Source organism: Haliotis rubra, unplaced genomic scaffold (genome assembly GCF_003918875.1).
Source record: "Haliotis rubra isolate DU_JTF1 unplaced genomic scaffold, ASM391887v1 Scf386, whole genome shotgun sequence".
NCBI lineage: Eukaryota > Metazoa > Mollusca > Gastropoda > Lepetellida > Haliotidae > Haliotis > Haliotis rubra.
Window position 1 is genome coordinate 982,701 of NW_025767064.1, and position 21,219 is coordinate 1,003,919.

At 37.3% G+C, this 21,219-nt stretch overlaps 1 protein-coding gene across 1 annotated transcript; it reads right to left on the reverse strand.

Moving 5' to 3' along the window:
* Positions 1 to 6,482: 6,482 nt before the first annotated feature.
* On the reverse strand, positions 6,483 to 12,605 carry LOC124286568 (outer dense fiber protein 3-like). The gene is made up of 6 exons (XM_046722940.1): positions 12,410 to 12,605; positions 11,388 to 11,618; positions 10,916 to 11,105; positions 8,392 to 8,516; positions 7,820 to 7,960; positions 6,483 to 7,297 (listed from the first exon to the last, which is right to left on the reverse strand). Exons 2-6 carry the CDS (start codon positions 11,595 to 11,597, stop codon positions 7,205 to 7,207), a joined length of 759 nt encoding a protein of 252 aa, XP_046578896.1. The 5' UTR covers positions 11,598 to 11,618; positions 12,410 to 12,605; the 3' UTR covers positions 6,483 to 7,204.
* Positions 12,606 to 21,219: the final 8,614 nt, after the last annotated feature.

Sequence of the window (21,219 nt, forward strand, 5' to 3'; positions counted from 1 at the left end):
TCTGCAGTACAATCTCTGCCATCTCGGCCATCATCATCAAAATAATATCAGCAAGAAGTAAATATTGTCCATATAAATGTCATCATGCCTTTTAAACACATTCAAAATTACCTCATTTGTCTACCTGTGCAGCTGGGGAAAGTGTTAATAACTATTATTGTTTGCTGAGTAACAAGTGTTAAGTTTATTGGCATTACTGATACACAGTACCATGGTGTTATTTTCAAATATATTGTAATATCTTATCAGAAACAAACAATGTGTCATGGAAACAAAAAAATATTAATTCATGATCTTTGGTGAAATAGTTAAGACTGTTTTTATAGCTATCAATTGGTAATTCATCACTAACTCTGATACTGGCTGAATAATCGAGCAATAAGATTTTTGTAAACCAAAATATCTAGTTCAATGATTGAGTGAGGTATACATCTATATCAACTCCTCTATACATAATTCTAAATTTTAGACCATAGAAAATAATTTAAAAAAATTATTGGGCAAGTCTAGAATTGTTCTTGGCTAGTTTTGGAGTTTATATATATCTTCTTTTTTTTGTAGATGCATATTTTTTAATAAAGTAAGTTTATTTCAGGGTTTCCTGTTATGGGGTTAGTGTACGTCTACTGAAATACAAGCCTGTAGATATAGTGCATGTGTCCATTGCAGAACAAGAGGTTGTTGCTCTCAGGCAGTTTGTGATTAAGTTGTATGACCGATTAAATCAGGTTCGTTGGAATGGCATGATCAAGACTGTATCTGGTGTTACACAATCAGATTTAGCATTCTGTTCTGATAAGTGGCCTGGTCATGTCAGCACGGGCAGTAACCAGTAACAAGTAACAAGGCTGTTTTGTGCAGGCATTGACTTACTACTGAAAATTTATACAAAACCGATACATGACACGTGTCATCTTTGTGTATCAGTTCAGGATGCACTGATACATCTGTCAATTGTGACACACATACTTTGTATATACTACTTAGAAGAAATTACAGCACCCTTGATTCTCTCTTATGAATATTCATGGGTACAGTGTGTGAAGCCCATATCTGGTGTACCCACGATGATGTTGCTGGAATATTGCTAAAAGCAGCATAAAACCAAACAGTCAGTCAGTCAGTCAGTCAGTCAATGACTATTGATGATTGGTCATGACAGAATATGTATAATAATAAGAAAGAATCTGGAATTCATCAGTAGATGAGTGGGTTAGAATGCTGACTTTGTGTGTTAAGTTTATTGGCATTACTGATACACTGTACCAATCACGAGAGTGTGGGTTCGAACCCAGGATGGGAGGAGCTGTGGGGTAGCTTAGTGGTTAAAGCGTTTGCTCGTCACGCCAAAGACCCAGGTTAGATTTCCCACATGGGTACAATGTGTGAAGCCCATTTCTGGTGTCCCCCGCCGTGAAACTGCTATTGATATTGCTGGCATATTCCTAAAAGAGGCATAAAATCATACTCACTCACTCAATCACTCACTGACTCAATCACTTTACTTACTATAACTTATACTTCAAACAAGAATATTTACAAATATTATTAGTGTTAGGTGATCATGTGTTATGCTATTTCGTCATTTAAGTTTTAACCTATTTTTAAGTTATATCAATAATGTCTTTGTTTGCATGTCTACACAAGTTATAAAATTGTTTTGGCCTCAAGATAAGCTATTCTGACCTATCCATTGCCCTTGTAAGTACTCTGTTTAGTCATGTGTACACAGCAGGCGATCGCCCACAGAAGTTGCCAGATGATTGTTTATTTCATGCGTGAGCCTTGACTTAACCTGTCAGTCAGCTGGACCTTTCAATGGCTGCCACACATTGCTTAGTTACAGTGTTGTCGGCCAGAGAACAAATGTAAGCCAGTGCTTATATAAGTAAGTACTGGGCAATTAGTCTTCATTGTACAGTTGCCAGTCCTTATGCCATGATTATGATTATTATTATTAATATTATTGCAATAATATAATCACATTATTGATACATGTATTATTATTACATTTAAATCTTGTAAGCTGATCTGTTTATGTGCAAAAGCCAAATTGAACAGCCCTGTGTTTTTCAGGTGTAATAAAGTAATGTCAAACCATGAGACAGTATTTTTGTTCTCAAGAAATATTTTCAAAGAAAAGATATTGAGCAGTTAATAAATAAAAACATTTGTATACATGTACGTCCCTGGCATACTTTTAACTGAGGATTAGCGGTAACTAAGACACATCAGTTGACCAATTGAGCTGCTACTGTTCAGTGTATCTAGATGACATGGAGAGGTAGATCCCACAGACTCCATGATGAATGTTCTCCCCAAGTTGAGCTCCGTGAATTGTGTAGACAGCCTTGCACTCAGCGGTCGTGTTGTGCCCAGTCGTATCAACTAGGTCATATCATGGTATATTACCAATGCATTTATTCATAATTTTGTTATAATTTTATGTCTATGATTAAACTATTGTGCAAACTATGTTGTGTTATGTTGTCTGTTGTTGAGTGAGTGAGTGAGTTTAGTATTATGCCACACTCAGCAATATTCCAGCTATATGGCGGTGATCTGTAATTAATTGAGTCTGGACCAGACAATCCAGTGATCAACAGCAAGAGCATCGATCTGCGCATTTGGAAACCGATGACATGTGTCAACCAAGTCAGCGAGCCTGATCACCCGATCCCGTTAGCCGCCTCTTATTACAAGCATGGGTTACCGAAGATCAATATTCTAAGCCGTACCTTCACTGGTACTGTTGTTGTTGAAGACAGCTGGAATAGGTTCCCAGGTTTGATGCTTGAGCCCTGAACATGTTAAACTAGGGTACTTGTTACCCTGCCTGGCTCTTGGCACTAGGATTAAAACAAGGACTGGTTAGGATACTGTGTCTGACTGGAGTTTACATGTTAAACTAGGGTACTTGTTACCCTGCCTGGCTCTTGGCACTAGGATTAAAACAAGGACTGGTTAGGATACTGTGTCTGACTGGAGTTTACATGTTAAACTAGGGTACTTGTTACCCTGCCTGGCTCTTGGCATTGTTTACTGGGATACTGTGTCTGACTGGAGTTTACATGTTAAACTAGGGTACTTGTTACCCCTGCTGGCTCTTGGTGTTAGGGTTAAAACAAGGACTGGTTAGGATACTGTGTCTGACTGGAGTTTACATGTTAAACTAGGGTACTTGTTACCCTGCCTGGCTCTTGGTGTTAGGGTTAAAACAAGGACTGGTTAGGATACTGTGTCTGACTGGAGTTTACATGTTAAACTAGGGTACTTGTTACCCTGCCTGGCTCTTGGCTCTTGGTGTTAGGGTTAAAACAAGGACTGGTTAGGATACTGTGTCTGACTGGAGTTTACATGTTAAACTAGGGTACTTGTTACCCTTGTTACCCTGCCTGCCTGACTCTTGGTGTTAGGGATAAAACAAGGACTGGTTAGGATACTGTGTCTGGATACTGTGTCTGACTGGAGTTTACATGTTAAACTAGGGTACTTGTTACCCCTGCCTGGCTCTTGGTGTTAGGTTATTAGGGTTAAAACAAGGACTGGTTAGGATACTGTGTCTGACAGAAGTTTACATGTTAAACTAGGGTACTTGTTACCCTGCCTGGCTCTTGGTGTTAGGGATAAAACAAGGACTGGTTAGGATACTGTGTCTGACTGGAGTTTACATGTTAAACTAGGGTACTTGTTGTTACCCTGCCTGGCTCTTGGCATTAGGGTTAAAACAAGGACTGGTTAGGATACCGTGTCTGACTGGAGTTTACATGTTAAACTAGGGTACTTGTTGTTACCCTGCCTGGCTCTTGGCATTAGGGTTAAAACAAGGACTAGTTAGGATACTGTGACTGACTGGAGTGTACATGTTAAACTAGGGTACTTGTTGTTACCCTGCCTGGCTCTTGGCATTAGGGTTAAAACAAGGACTAGTTAGGATACTGTGTCTGACTGGAGTGTACATGTTAAACTGTGGCATGGTATCTAAGTGGGCCAGCACAGTAACACCGGCATGTCTGGACATATACTTGCATGCATACCTCTTTGTGAGTTAAATAATCCTAAGCACAATGCTGTACATCATTTCACTTGTCTATTGTTTGGTGTAAGAGGTAAACAACTTGGATTGGATGGTGTTGGCTGGATATCTTGGTTGGTAGGGTCTCATCTTACGAACATGGCATTGGACAACTCATTATGGAGGTATGTAAATGACAGAGTCTGAATCAGACAATCCAGTGTTTGATATTGTTAAAAAGTTGATTCATGCCAGTCACCCAGTCTGACCATCAGATCTATATACTCCCCTCTTCAGACCAGCATAGGTTGTTAGGAAACAATTCTGACCTGGAACCTCCAAGTGTGTAATGATATAAACCTTTGGTTTGTCTAGAACAGGATTTACTTTTTTACACATTAATGTGATAAATTGTATAATATTGCTGACTATGTCTAAACACTGTGAACTTGAAGACATGATGAGAAGCCCCGGTGGACATAAGCATGTGTGCTGATGGAGGAGATACATAAGAATATCATATCACATCTCCACCTGACAGTCGTGTTCCCATCACTGTAGTAATCAAAGTTGAAAGGTCCAACTGACCATGAAGTCACACAAAGTTTTCCATAATTCAAACAATTGTGACCCCTCTCTGAGATTGCCTGCATTTTGTCTCTACCCTTCCAACTGCTGTACGTTCCTAAAAAGTAATGAAGACATTCAGACATTCACCAAAACTTGTATGTCAAAGCCAGAAATTGCCACTTAGAATTTCCTTTCAAATTTATAAAATTTAAAATTCTCAGAAAACCAGGGCAGTGGGGTAGCCTAGTAGTTATAGCTTGCAATTCACTCACTTGTCAAACTAAAGACCCAGGTCTTCACAATGTGTGAAGCCCATTTCTGGTGTCCCCCGAAATTATATTGCTGGAATATTGCTAAAAGCTGTGTAAAACCATACTCACTCACTCATTCAGAAAACCACTGGGTTTGTCTTAAGCAGGGTCTCATTCCACATGTGATCTCACTACAAAGTTTGTAAGGCTATTTTTTAGTTTGTTTGTTTGATGTTTAATGCTGCATTCAACAATACTCCAGGTATATTAGTAAATAATCCAGTTTACACCAGGCAATCCAGGAATTACATCATGAGCATGGACCGATGCAGCTGGGCTATGATGACATGATCAACCAAGTCAGCAGACTGGACCTTCCAATATCATTAGCTGCCAAGCATGGGTTCCTCATGGGGGTAACTCAAATATGGCAAGGTGAAATCACCTTGGTTGGAGGACCCCGTACACCTTGGGGAGTCTTACAAGAAAATATTGATATGAGGATTATGGGAGTCATGTGAGTGCACCTGGGTTAGAGGACCCAGTACACCTTGGGGAGTCCTCCAAGAAAATATTGATATGAAGATTATGGGAGTCATGTGAGTGCACAATGAATGTCACAGCAAACCAATGAGGATTTGAAAGTCACTTTCATTTTGGTGATGACATATTATTAGGACCTGGGTGCTGTTGTATAAAACAACCCTAGCACTAAAATAACCTTATCTTAGCGCTAACCTAAGGCTTTTGCTAAGGTTGCCGCTAAGTATCCTTCCAACATTAGGTGAGGTGAGGTGAAATTGGGTTTTACATCGTGCTTGAGAATATTTCGCTCATATGACGACGTGCATGCGCGTGTATGTGTATGTGCGGCTGCTTGTACTAGCCCAGACTTAAGCTGGTTTTATAGTGCTAGCCCACTGAGATACCATGCCGCAGTGAAGCATGAATACCCCACTCAGACACATTATACTGACTCCGAGCCGACCATTCCTTGTTGTACCCATTAATGCCAAGAGCCAGGCAGGGACCAACAAGTACCATATTTTAACATCTTTTGGTATGACACGGTCGGGGATCGAACCTGCGACCTTCCGCTCTCCGGGCGGACGCTCTAACCACTATACCACGGAGGCGGTCTCCAACATTAAGGTTGACCAAAGGTAGATTTGTGCAAAGGGCATAACTTTTGTTAAGGTTATCTTAGGGTTAACCTTAGTCACTAAGTTCAACCTTAAATGTTGTTTTGTATAACGGCACCCTGATGGCATGGATTGTTGTTTGTGTGAGCCAGGGACTATTTCATCACTGTGCAACTCTGTTCTTACATCTTTTGCCATAAACCCGTGAAGGTCCGGGTTATAATATTGATCTTCAGTAACCCATGCTTGTCGTAAGAGGCAGCTAACGGGATCGGGTGATCAGGCTCGCTGACTTGGTTGACACATGTCATCGGTTCCCAATTTCACAGATCGATGCTCATGCTGTTGATCACTGGATTGTCTGGTCCAGACTCGATTATTTACAGACCGCCGCCATATAGCTGGAATATTGCTGAGTGTGGCGTAAAACTAAACTCACTCACTCACTCTTTTGCCATTATAAAGATAATTAAGTTTATTTCAAGAAAATGACAAGAAGATAACTCTTTTCATCACACAGGTTTATTAACCTCACAAAGCTTATTCATACATACATGTTTATTACAGAGTTAGCACAAAACACACCCCTGACAAATTATGTATAAACATATAGATGCATCAATACTGATAAAATCTGACAAATTAGCACAAATACTTTTGATTTCTGTGCATGTTCAAGATTTGAAAATGAAACATTTCAAAAGTCAATAGACCAACAACATGATGTATGCCTCACAAATATATAATTCAAAGAAACTCAAAGTTATAAATATACATGCTTATAGGGCATTAAATAGAGAATGTACAAAAAAAACATAAAACATTCAAATTGTAATACTGTAAATAACCATATAAACAAATATGGTAATCTGAAATCCAGATGAAATCTATTTTGTTCCCTTTGATTGGTCTCCTACCACAAAAACATTTGCGAAACAAATTGGTAGCAGCTACGGGCCATTATATGAATTCATGTTTATATCAGCGCTCCTACTGTAACACAAAGAACTGATTTTAAAACTTGAGCAATGCTCTCGTCTTTGGCAAAGGTTATTGTACATGTACACAATGTGACAAATTAAACTCTATAATACATAACAGTGGTAAAAAGCTGCTTTGTACAAAATACACAATGTGACTGAGGAAGGTTTTGATCATGAAATGTTTTTTTGTTCTGTGCATTGAACAATGTGTTTTGATTTGTTTGTGTCAGTTGCCATGGATACCTATTCTTGAACATCAACAATGAGTGGGGCAAGGTACTGGCTGTGGCGGATTCCAAAGGAGAAGTCGGGTTCCTTCGTCTTGTGGATCCACACCTAGAAAGATAAAAACTCCCTGTCATAAACCATCCACAGACACATGCCAAGTAGGAGAGAAAGAGGTATCATCAGACTCCTTCAAAGAAGAGGCAAAATTGGAAAAAACAAACTTCAGTGAGATTCAGTAATAACATTCATTTTAAGTTACAAAGGAAGTTCCAGATGGTCAGTTGTTAGTGCGTGGGCTTGCTATGCAAGTCATGAGTTTGATTTCCCATTTATTAAGCCAATTCTTGGTATTTCCTGACCTAACATTGCCAGATGTTATAAAAAGGGTGCTCACTGGTCAATCCAGAAAGGAGTGCAAGGAGTGCACACTTCCAATCTATCACTCATCTTTTATGTCAACCTGAGACACACCCTCTGGTACTGCTCAGTGCTCACTCATTTTATGAAAATCCTTGAAGTGACTCTGGTATTAGTTCCTATGCTGATATTTTGGTGACCAAAAACCTGACTTTTCCTACCAATGTTTCACTTCAAGATACACTATCAGAACCGTCACAGATGGAGACTTACATTCTCTGGTGAGTGAGCTCCTGGTCCTGGCTTCTTGGTGGTGTCCCCTGGCATGATGTTCCTGCTGGTCATGCTGTACAGAGGGGCCTTGTTCTTGAACGTGCTGGGGTCAGTGGTGGTGTATGTACCAGGTCCGGGGGCCTGAACAGCAACACCAACAGCAGTCAGTATATAATTATATATATATATTTCCTATGATCAGAAATCGACAAGTGGTCTGCTGAATTGAATGAAGCCCATGTAAAATACATTCAAGACTTCAACAACAGTTCTACATTTATCTCAATGGCACAGTGAGCAGAGTGTTCTCTGTTTGTATATTTCTTACCTGTGTAGAATTTATTTATGAAATTCATCCCCATAGCTAACTATAGAATACTGAATTCATATTGTAACAACTTCCTTACCAGCTTGCTCACTGTCTAAAATATTAAAGACATTATCAGAGCAATGTTCATCTTGGCTAACTATTAGATGAGCAACATTTCCAGGTGTGAAATTCAACTGTCCTCAATTCTATTGTCCCAAAAGATGTGAACAGTTTTCAATGAACAATAGAAGTATCTGCTTACCCTAGCCAGATCCTCAGCAAAGCCTCCCGTGGTCTGTCTCCCAGAGAGACTGTGACAAGCTGCCTGTCTCTTCCCGCTCTGGACTGTCTTGCCGATCATGTTGGGCAATGTGTAGCTGTTGGCCGCTGTAACATACACAATAGTTCTAACAATCTTTTTATCCAAATTCCAAAAGTATTAACACTGTATGTTTCAGGGATGAACTGTTACTTTGTATTGCGCATGGTTACATTGATTACATCTGGGTGGTACAGTGGTACTCATGCAGTGAGAGAGCACTGATGAATGCTCACACTTTCAACCACTGGATTGCCTGGTACAGATCTGAACCCACTGCAGTCCATCAGGATTAAAATTCAATGTCTTTAAGATGTTTCTCATTTCTTTAAAACCTTTGTTAATTTATGTCCAGCACTATGCAAAGAAACTCTCTCAGTTGATTTCATGAGGTGGATAAACTTTTCATTTGTTGGATAGTCTGTGTAATAAGCTTTCTCTGATGAGCATAGTGTTTATATGTCACAACATAGGATTGACCTTCCACAAACTCCTTAGTTTTCTTCAAACAAAATTCACAGTATCTCTTCTCATGGGGAATTTTATTCAGTCTTCCAGTCTCAACATATTACCAACTTTGATCAAACCTACACTTTGATAAATAACACTTAATACATGTACATACTTTCCAAGGATGCTGAGAGCAATTGTTGAACTTCACATTAAAACATTGCAACCTCAACCTGTACGACATCTTAAGTGATATACAATATTCTTAATTGAAGTAGTCAGTGAGTGTCCTCTACCATCATCAAGAGATGATGTAAGCCTAATGTGGTAGTCTTTCATTGTTCAGGTGAGTTAATGTATTTCAGTACTTTGTTTGCTCTTGTCATGCAGAAATGTTGTAGAGGGAATTTACTAATCCTCCAAGTGTTGAAGGCATTCATAAATCTGTGAAATCTTTTCGAAATAGAATCTGTACAATTCTATTATATTGTTGTAAGTTCCCCAGATTTCAGCACAATACAAGAAATAGTATGATCATACTGTCAAATATTTTAAAGTTATTTTCCTGTAAAAATATCCAAATTTCTTTTATAATTATTGAGATGTAATCGGTGATGTCAAAGAGACAGTTTAATGTTCATTATCTTTAACATAAATTAAGGCTCTGGAGTAAAATATGCTATATTAAAAAAAGAGTATGAATGATTTTAAGAACAAAACATAAATTGTCAATAATAACATCTCTTATTCTTTCTTAAATCCTGCATGAAATACACTTATCAGTTGAAAAATAAGTGAACATGTTAAAATCCTGAAAATGGCATTTAACTTTTAAATCATTCAACAAATGAAGTGTTCTAAGATAGAAGCAATGAATGATCACTGACATGGTGACAAAGCGACTTTCATAGGCTAACATAACCTTGCACCACATGTTTTTAAGTTCAATAAAAATTCAAATGAAAGAATAGGAAACATAATATCACCGCTGTCCACACATTTTATTAACCAGAGGATTTTGTTGTCAAACACATGCACAAAGAAATTGATTATTATAATGTTAGATCAATTTGTATCAAGTATCATGTAGCTTGGAGAATCAAGCATGGTGTTATTAACTTCCAGTGGAGCGTTGTATGTGTCTCCCACTGAGAATGACATGCTATTCATAGGGGCATGTATTGCTATGTTAGGGTCTGTATGCTATTGTTACTGTTAGATATTATCTTTCTTACAGGCTGAGACAATATGACAGGAAATATTGACAAATTATGTTGTTGAAGTTAATAGGCTATTAATGTAGTTGATGCTTCTTTAAAGTTCCCCTCATGTGTACAGTGTGTGGAGCCCGTTTCTGGCATTCCCATTGTGACGTTACTGAAATATTGCTGAAGCAGTGTAAAACTATACTCACTCACTTTTTAAAGTCATCATATATAATAATATTTAAGTATTTATGTTAACACTGCAAAGGATAGAAGTAGTATATATTACAAGAACATTACTTTGAAACAATGTCATCCCATAAAGTAATCAGCAAGTCAGCAACTGTTACACATTTCTGTTAAATATTACAGATTATCATCTTTATGATCGTTACCTTAACATCATGATAAAATGAACAAGATTAGAAGATGAGTAAATCTTTTCTATATAACTTTTTATAACTAGAGAATTTGCACCAATAAAAATCACAAAATGGCACACAAATAGTCAAATGAACTTTGTTTCAATAGCATACAGCATATATTTGGAAGAATATAGTGAATGGATTAGGACACAACATTGGCACAAGGTGTAGAAGCTGACCTCACACTTTACCAACTAAATGTAATTATGAAATGAATAGTTATGCTTTACTTTTGTAGTGTTTGATTAGGGTCAGGAATATGGTTAGGTAAGGTTGGGCTAGGTTAGGTTAGGGAAAAGTTCTATAGTTGCTATTATTTCTATCTTATTCATTGAATAGATTGACTCATTCATCACTTTCAACTTCAGCATCATTCATGACTCTCACCTGGAGTGTTGTCCGTTCTCCTGTGTCTCTGTCTCATACCAAAACTGTAGGCTGGGTGGCGGAACTTGGCAGTGGGGCCAGTGTGCTGAGGACTGTAAGCACCTGGCCCTGGGGTCATAAAAGATGTGCTGTCCTTCTGGCGACTGTATAAGGAGTAATGGGGGGTACCATCCTGTCCATCTCGATATACCTGCAGGGGAGATGTCTCATGCTATAGCCTATTACATATGTTGTTCAAAACATCCTTCGGGTGACCTATAAATCTGCTTTTTAAGATGCCATAATGTATAAACTATATAATTAACAACTTCATGAATAGTTATTCATGGTTTGGTTGATTACAAATCAGTTTTATTATTAACAATTGTTGTTAGTGATAACCAAGTAATGGTACTAGGACATATATATGCATTCTATCTGTGGAGACTTCAGAGAAGGGTATGATAGTGGGGTTGAGTGACGAGATGCATACCTTGGTGTCAGGATAGTAGCATGGGCCAGGGCTGCAGTCATCCCTGAATTTTCCATGACGGATGCCAAAAGAATATGCTGGGTATTTGGAATGGGAACTGCGAGGATCATGGGTTGACTGGCCAATCAGATTTGGTAGACCATAGCATGGGCCAGGGCTGCTGTACATGGCAGCAATCGGTCCACGTGGTTTTGTGTAGTTGTACACCATTGTGACTACCTAAGTAGGAACCTGATAAATTCAACAGATAATTAGATTTCATAGAAAAGGGAAAGAAAGCCTATAACAAACCTCAAACCTTAATTTGGTAATGTCTTTTTCAAAGTCATTTTTTAAACAAAAATTCTCATTTCATCAAACATCTTTAGTCAAAATGATGATATTGCAACGTGATCTTGGTCTACCATGAATCTTTAAAACAAAAACTATTTTTGAGAACGAAATCAAATCAACAAATCAAACAAAATATAGGTCTAAGTATGGATTTTTTGGGAAGTGGTTTTAAAAGTTATTACACAGTATGTATTTTATGTCATTTTTTTATAATATACGGGCAGCTAACAGTAAAAGCAATAAAACATTCACAATGAAAATGATGACTGGCAAGCCAGTAAACTGTCTGAGGACTACAAGTAGATTTATACAATGCACTCAAGACCTTATGATAAAAAAAACACTTTAAAAAAAACCCAAAATACTATTTAAATTATATATCCTAGCAAAACCATGTGACAGTTTTCTCAGTACATATAAACTTATTCATTTAACAAGAGTGGTATGTCTTTTTGAAGTCTGATTCTTGATACAAGGCTAGTCACCAATTCTTGGTCTAGATATCTTCAGTATGTAAAAAACTGGATAACCTGCCTCACACATTAACAAGTATACACTTCTTAATACTAGTTATACCACCACCAGTACAATGATAAACGGTGGACGGTCTATTACAAGAGTCAACGAACCCTGGTTTGATCAGTTCAAACGTTTACACCGTTTATACTGTTACAAAATGGAGAACTTACCAAATTTTGTGTATTCCAAAGTTACTCAGGTTGTTTGACTGATGGTCTTCGCAATACTTGTTAATTAAGTGAGAACTTTCCTTGTTCTGAGGAACCTACGACGCCCTGGCATATAAAGGCACCCCCAATTCTCTAATCGCCTTCAAAACTACCGGTCCGCAGACAGAAGCTTACACCGCCGTCCCTAGCAACGTAATGCCGTGTCCTTATCAACGCATCGATAAGCCGAAACGAGGCACACGTCGAAACGAATAATTAAACCCATCTATGGGGTCATTACTTAGCCGTTTACATCACGTAAACTGTAACAAAGCTTATTAGATTGTTATTAAACAGAAAGCGCGAGATTCAGATACTTCTGAAATATTGGCGATGTTGAAATAGAATAATATAATATTATACAGTAGTTTCTGGAAACATATTTTGAGGATAAGTACTAATTTGTGAAATGTTAATTATGATGAAATCGGCTTAACGATAATTATTCGTAAGTTATTCTAAATTTGTCTATTTTAGAATACAAGTATATTCCTTAACTTTTGGCTTTGCTTGTTTCTTGTTTTAAGATCCATTTAAAGTGCATAGACTAAGAAAGTGTGTTATTCTTTATATCTTTTATCAAGTAGGAAATAGTCAACAATCAAGAAAATTACGAATTAATTAACCCTATCGGGTTCAATGACACATTAATAAGTATACGTTTTATCTTTCATTTAATCAAATCCAGACAACGATGTACTTGTTACATTTATGAATAATTTAAAGCCGTTTATTTTACTATCGGAGGTCATTACGGGAAGTTTTCCTATAGGCTATACACATGCCCGTCCATGTATAGATGTTGGCACCCCAACCTGGGCAAAGGGTACGTTCGAAACCCTAGTGACAAGTCTATCCACAACATAAAGACACGAAAAGGTTAAAGACGTCTAACGTTATCAAATTACAACATTTATCCACGTGTTTCTTTTGTAACGGGCAATCAGATAGAAGCAGGGCCTGCAGAGCAACAAAGCACATGTCCTGCCATTGGCAACTGTAGCGAATCACGGCCATTATGTTTAAAAATATGAAGTAACGCTGGGAACAATTGAAACAAATGGTGGGTTGGGTTTTGAATACAACAGGTGTGTAATTAATATATACCTAGATATTGATCTACGCTGATATTTCTATAGCTGATTGACTTCGCCACAGACCCCAGCCGACTCTACTTCAAACTCTATTTAGGCTTCCAGATAACGTGTCAAGTATAGCGTTTAATCACCGACCTGTACCATTGCGTTTTTTAACGACATTGTTCGTTTGTTATTTTTTATATTAGCTTATAGCTTATTCTGATTTTAAAATCGATATAGCTATGTATGTATTGAATAGGCATGTATGTATTCAAAACAGAAGATTTTTCGCAATTCATCACGTGCAGTGCTAAAATAAATAAATAAATAAATAAATAAATAAATAAATAAATAAATAAATAAATAAATAAATAAATAAATAAATAAATAAATAAATAAATGATGTGGGTTGGTTGCTGACATTTCTGTTCAATAGCTCACATCGTAGCATGTGCCCACGGCAGTAATAGAGTTGCGCCCATGGGCATACTGACTTAAAGAAACCCATGTATTATCCGTTATATACCACGAATAGCACATACAGTGGAATCAAACTATCACAATAAAATAATCAAATTCTTACTTCAACAATTCCCAGTAACCCGTGTTGTTCACACAAATCATTTATCACTTCGACTTCAGTTAACATTAAATTTCTTCGGAAGATCATTCGACAAATAGATATATATATATAAGTGGTAAAGTTGATCATCATGGAAGTCAATTGTCAATACATGTATTTATTTAAAGTGTCCATTATTAACGTCGCAGATGTCCACAACTGTCTATCGCCGTATTACTATCAGACAGTGGCGATATAACAATAGAGTCCTAAAGCTTTTACGCTGAGTACAGTCTATACATACCCCAGGGAGGGATTATCCCCCGGTTTGACACGGGTAGTTGGCTGTACATATGAGAAAAGGGATTTACAATGATATGAATCGATATTCTTGTTACTATGGACGCGACAGAAGTGTGCGATCATTTCATGTACATGAAACAAAACATATTTTTACCACAATTTATCATCAGATATATAGGCTTTTCGTGTCCAAACGCGAACATTGCAGTCAGACTTTTGTAATTAATCTCAACTTGTATCAAAGCCACAGGTCGTCCTTTGCCCCCGTAAGAAAGATTCGTGAGATTGGGCGATTAGAAGACGGGATTTTTGTAACGTAAGCGGCAGTGGTTTGAGCGGGTATAATCTACAAGCAATGCGATTATTTGTCAGTCTATTGCACCGAGTCGGCTGACGAACAAATATTGGATTAAAACATCGACCAAGGAGCCTAATCGATATAGCTTGTAGACAACGGGAAGACAACTTGCAGAGCACGCTTGTGATGGGACGCGAGAACACTGCAGGAACTGGACGGGATTGATACTTGTGAGAAATCGAACATACATTTAGATGTTTCACAATGGAGTTTTCAGGTAAGACAACATGTGAATGCATACAAATTAACCGTGCATTTAATATTAAATTTATTTTGATGAGAGTGTTCATGCTCAAACTCATTATTAGCGCGACAGCATACAACCTGCATGGGATTACTTTTGTGTGATAGTTTTGGGACCACACATACACAGACATTCTGAGAGGGGCAATTTTAAACTGCTACATGGTCTAATGTGTACGAATGTTATCTACACGGTTTTACCTCATTCTGATGCCTGTCTAGTTTTTGCAAAACGTTATATAACAACGCAAGTAAAGTTACAAGAACAGATGTCAGTCCCTTTCCCTCGGTTCCATGGCGAATGAAATAGAGTCACAATTAACACAACAATAAAACAAAACAAAACAACAAGAAGATTGTTTAAGAAAGTGACAATATTAAATGTATGACACATTTCTAATTGTAGGAAAAGCAAGATTTTATGGATGTCAACTTCTTTATTGTGAATAACACGACGTTTCGGAGTGTGTGCTTGCTCCTTCATCAGGTAAAGCAGGAGCAAGCATACACTATTCACAATAAAGAAGTTGACATCCATAAAATCTTGCTTTTCCTATGTATTCCACTTCTAAGTGCCCTTCAAAGATTTCTAATTGTACTTAATATCCCGCTAGCTATTCAGAACAAATCTTTGCAGATGACGCGCTGTTATAAACGTTTGTCACACTAACGCAGTACGTTCTTGAAAGCGGCATGTAGTGAAAACTCAATCATTAAACCCCTTTCCTGAAAACAGCGTAATATTTAGAAAAGTGTTTTGATTGCGACTCACAAGTCACAAACATTGTGTACGTGTTGCAATAACACCATAGATATCGTACCCAATTGGAACATTGCAAGCAAAATATTTACGTTGTTTTGATAGACTCAGAGCACCATATGTGTACTTTCTTTTGCACATCAGTATAGTTATCCAGGGTCAGATAGCAACTATTTGTGTTCTTGTTTCATACCTAATTCGGAATAGTGCAAGCGCATATTATGTAAGGCGTGGTGGGGTAGCCTAGTGGTTAAAGCGTTCTCTCATCACGCCGAAAACCCTGGTTCGATTCCCCACATGGGTACATTGTATGAAGCCCATTCTGCATGGTGTCCCGTGACGTTGCTGGGATATTGCTAAAAGCGGCGAAAAAACTCACTCACTCACATGTATGTCAAATGTAAGAGAGTCTGAAATCCTTGGTACTTCCTGAAATTCCATACCATTTCATTAGTTTCTGAATATTATATGAAATAAAACAGGTCACCCGTCATGGTAAATGCTTACTAATGTACAAAGTAATTAAGCTTTTCGTAAGTTAAAATAACAGACAATACATCACTACCTCTTCTTAGATTATGTCTTGGTCATTTTGAATTTGAATGAAGTCCCCCTGAGAAGGAGTAAGAATATATACTCCGAAACGTTGTGTCCATTAAAATAAAGAAGTTGACATCCATAAATTCTTGCCTTTATGTGTAAAACTTCCAAATGCCGCTCTCAGACTCAACAAGTTACCTGTACATACATCAAGCGGAATGTTATCTGTATTAGTAGTAGTGGAAATAAACTGACTCACAAGACAACCTTAAGCGTGTGATACCGGATTACCTACACCTTAGGCTATACTATGATTATAACTATAAGCGCCTTTAAATATAAGCGGTAATGGAACTTGGGTGTTTCCAATTCCAAACAGCTCCATATACCAACTATGCTAACAGACCGCCACCAATTTAGGTGAAATATTCTATTTTCAAAGTCTATTTTCAATACTATTAGGTTTTTATAAATGTGGTTTTAGAGAAAGAAGTGTTTTCTGTATTGCTTTAATAATGTTTTTAATAAAATACAATACCCACAAAAATCTTGCAGTTTCGATCCTTGTCCGACATAGTTACTTAAACAGTGTGATGGTGCCCTTGTGCCAACCTCCAATTGTAGTAAATTAGTGGCTGGCTCAAACCGAGGCTCCTACAGCACTGACAAAAAGAAATAATAATTCCTCTGCCGGAAAGTGTTCAAGTTCTATCGTCCAGTCACAATTCTACCTCACAGGTAGTGACGAATAGATTTGCAAAACACATTCCTGACAGCAGTCCTGGAGATGTTCTGGCTTACTGGATTGGCTTACTAGACAAACCTCATCAAACTGAGTGATTACACAGCTAAAACATTATCAGCTCAATGGTAGAGCAGCCCAAGATTCAAGTTCCCAACACATGGATCGGGATACAAACAGTCACGCAAGAAATCTGGGCGTCATGCATGTGATTAACACCGGCGAAAATGCACACCATCGAATAAGGCATATCAGACAAATAAGTACATGGTTATAGATTTTGAGCCTCAAAATTCAGGTCGGTATAGGTCCAATTATTTCTGATTAAACCAGTTTTAAATACTTTTCTTGATTTTCTCTAAGTATCTCACAGTGTGTGGTCAATCTACGTCTTTGATAAGAATAAAATGTAAAACACACACCACTGATTATATTGACTCTTGGGGCGAAGTTGGTGGGCGGCTAGTTTATATAAGATACGGTTAGCTTCGTTCCGAGGTCATAATGCAATGCGGGTACTAGACTAACAACTAGTCTCTGAAATGAACATATTTTACTGAAAAAAGAGTTCATAGTAAAAAAATATATAATAAAATATATAATGAAAAGGAGCCCTGAGACTTTCTTCATTTTCAGCCTGAAGCAGTGGAAATCTAGACTTGCCACATTTTCTAGACTTGCGTGGGCTTTCTTGGATATATTTGCTTCAGGGTCTGTACGAGAGACTATGGGGGTACCACTTTACTTTGATAATGTTACAGTTTCCCCGTCTTGTATTTCCACATAAATCCACGACTGTAGTAGATAAACAAGGGCACTGTTATGATATGTAATATGCGAAAGCTGCAAATATCACATGGTGACTGTCAATCGAGGTGAAATATTCAGTAAATACCTAGATGAGCTTGTATAACTATAAATGTACTTATGAAATGGACCCGTGAAGGTCCGGGTTAGAATTGATCTTCAGTAACCCATGCTTGTCGAAAGAGGCGACTAACGGGATCGGGTGCACAGATCGATGCTCATGCTGTTGATCACTGAATTGTCCGCTCTAGACTCGATTATTTACAGACCGCCACCATATAGCTGGAATATTGCTGAGTGCGGCGTATAAGTAAACTCCCTCACTCTCACATGATATGCTTTCTTTTATTCCTCGGTCCGACACAAGTAAACTATCTCGGCAAACTTGTGCAGGTTTGTTTTTGGTATCTTACCTCGTGGTGAACCATTCGCTTTTTTGTATTCTATAGTTTTTAGTATGTTATTAATAATATGTTATCCTACAAACAGATGTAATAATAATAAGTCGACATATCCTACAAACAGATGTATATGAATTGACGTCAGTGTCACAGCAAATATAGACCTGACCTTACTTTTACACTTGTAGGTTGTAACAGCTACAGCGTCTCTGAATTATTTATTTCAAAATAAGCCTTGAGTGAACCAGCAGAAAGTTTGCTACCTTAAGCCGTACTGACAATTTTTATTATTTATTTTTATCGCCTTTTAGCAAATCATCTTAAAGTGAATGTTAACTTTACAAGACCGTATCTCGCGAGCAAATCTTCTTGTAAATGCGTGGAAACAACCCGCTGTATCAGTTTTATTCACTGGCTTAGACTGAATATTCATCTTGCATCTAAATATATATATTATTACTATGTAATTTGGAAGTCAGAGCATATTCATTGTGACGCGTATAGTCGAACCCCATTGTCTACAACATGGATGTTCCCAAACCCAGGTTGAACACAGTCTGGTCCTGGAAAGACCTCTCCCGATATTTACCACCAGTTCAATGTGTCGAACTTGCTTCGAAATCATTTTGTAGTTCCAAGAATTATACATAAAACGCTTACCCTGGTAAGTCAAGCTGATAATAAACTAAAACCACAACATAGTACATTTGAATGTGGAAAGATAGACGTAGATTTCACAAATGGTTCTGTTTATATTTCACAGCATATTCTTTCTGTTGTCTCCTAGTAATAATTTCCTGGATACGTCGTACTAAATATATGACCCCTTGGATAAGGAGACAACGGTGTTTGAGGGTACAGTAGAGATGAAGCGATCGATCCATTTACAGTTAAAATATTCATAGGGCTAATTGCCCTGAATAAAGGAAAGCGAAAATGTGATGATAACCCCGTCCGGTTATTTTTCCTTAGATAATGAATGAGTAAGAGAGTTTTATAAACGAGTTTATAAAAACAAACATACACTATTTAGGTTTCACTTTGCTGAAACAGTCTTAATCAGTATGGAGTGGACGTCTGTGTAACTCTATAATAACTAAGCACATATGCAATTTACAAAATTTGGATTTTCGGCGGTAAGATGTTATCGGTTAAGTGAACACGAACATCTTGACACGACGGTAATCTACACAGTGAAGCGCCCATACAATCACCATCAGAACATGCCCGTCCTTCATTTAAACTCCATTATCACATCTGATGCAGGTGTGATCCGACATAGTCTATCTATACATTATGAATTGTATGGTATAACTGTTTATGTTTTGAAAACAAAACAGTTGTTTCTTAGATAGGTAATTATTTCAAAAAGTCATTTGGACCTCCCCTTGGTAACTTGTCATGACAGGTTGACACCCAGGCTTGTGTACTTTGTCAAAAGGAGAGGCTTTAATTATTTGTTATTGCTCACAGATACAGATAAACAATGTTACACTTCCTTCTGGAGGTAATTTACTTATACCTACTCTGTACAGTACAAACTTGACAAAAAAAAGAACATGTATGTTAAGCTTTATTCAATCCTACACCTAACCTGCATTTGTTATCTAATTGATATGCTGCAAATCAGCAGTTACCAGCATCATTATTAACAATTATGACTGTTAACTGTTAATTCTGTTCATCAGGATATTTAAGACCACACACGTTTTCTATTTCATATTTTTCAAATAAGCCTGTCCGAAACTTATCATAAGTTCTTAAATGAGGAAATATTATGTTCCTGATTGAAATTATACTCATTAAATTATGGATTTAAATTTTTGTTTTACTTTTAAATAAATGAAAAGAAAATGCACAAAAGAAAAATAGGAAGTATACAGGTATTGTCCTTATACATGTATTTCAGAATCTTAAATACAAAGAAACAAGTAGGTGTGGCCAGGATTTTGGAATTGTCAATATAACCATACACTATTGGATAAGTTGATGTTAAGGATAAAGGTGACAATGTTCTGAACACACTTTGTCTCTATGAAATGTAATATATATGTATGTTATATTTAGATTTACACCTCCACTGATAATATTCAAGAAACATCACAGTGAGAACCACCATTACGGTTTTAAGTAAGGACTAGAGTAGACTAGCAGTTGTTGGACTTTTATATTTGTGTAAGCCTTGTGTAAATGTAATCATAAACAGAAACAGATTTTTTTATGTTGATTCTTGAATGAAACAGATGATGTTGATGTATGATGAAACTGAAGATATTAGCTCTGAGATGACCTTCACTGGTATAATATTCTATTCACACTTTGCTAAGGATCAAATCATTGATTCAACAGAAAACTATGACGTGGGGTCAAATTTGGTTTAAATATTTAAGCCTATTGTAAGCATGGATCCAAGGTTTCAGTATGTCATTTCATCTTGTGGATCCCATACCTGCTATTGACAGGTGTTGTGTAGTTATCAATGACCTGTGCCATGATTTGCAAAATGGTTGATTGGTGCCATGAAAACCATTCTGATGGTTACTCATGTATCAAGTGCATACGGTTAGAATAAAGTGGCTGTTTTAGTAATGATGTGTTACCATTTCATTATTTATCGAGTTTTAAATTGATACAATTTCTAATTATAAATCTACGTTTAAGTAAAGTTGCAAATTTTGGTGATCCTTAGCAAAGTGTGAATAGTGTACAAACACAAAACAACTTCATAAGACAGAAAAACCCATGAAGATCCGGGTTAGAATTGATCTTCAGTAACCCATGCTTGTCATAAGAGGCGACTAATGGGATCGGGTGGTCAGGCTCGCTGACTTGGTTGACACATGTCATTGTATCCCAATTGCGTAGATTGATGCTCATGCTGTTGATCAGTGGATTGTCTGGTCCAGACTCGATTATTTACAGACTGCCGCCATATAGCTGGAATCTTGTGGCGTTAAACAACAAACCAACCAACCA

Bases quoted from the DNA above. Each gene is read 5' to 3' on its own strand.
- LOC124286568 (XM_046722940.1), bottom strand. From the start codon at position 11,597: ATGGTGTACAACTACACAAAACCACGTGGACCGATTGCTGCCATGTAC. The intron at 8,517-10,915 runs GTGAGAGTCATG...TGTATGTTACAG, and splicing joins GAGAACGGACAACACTCCAG to CGGCCAACAGCTACACATTG. The intron at 7,961-8,391 runs GTAAGCAGATAC...GTTGCTGTTCAG, and splicing joins TTGCTGAGGATCTGGCTAGG to GCCCCCGGACCTGGTACATA.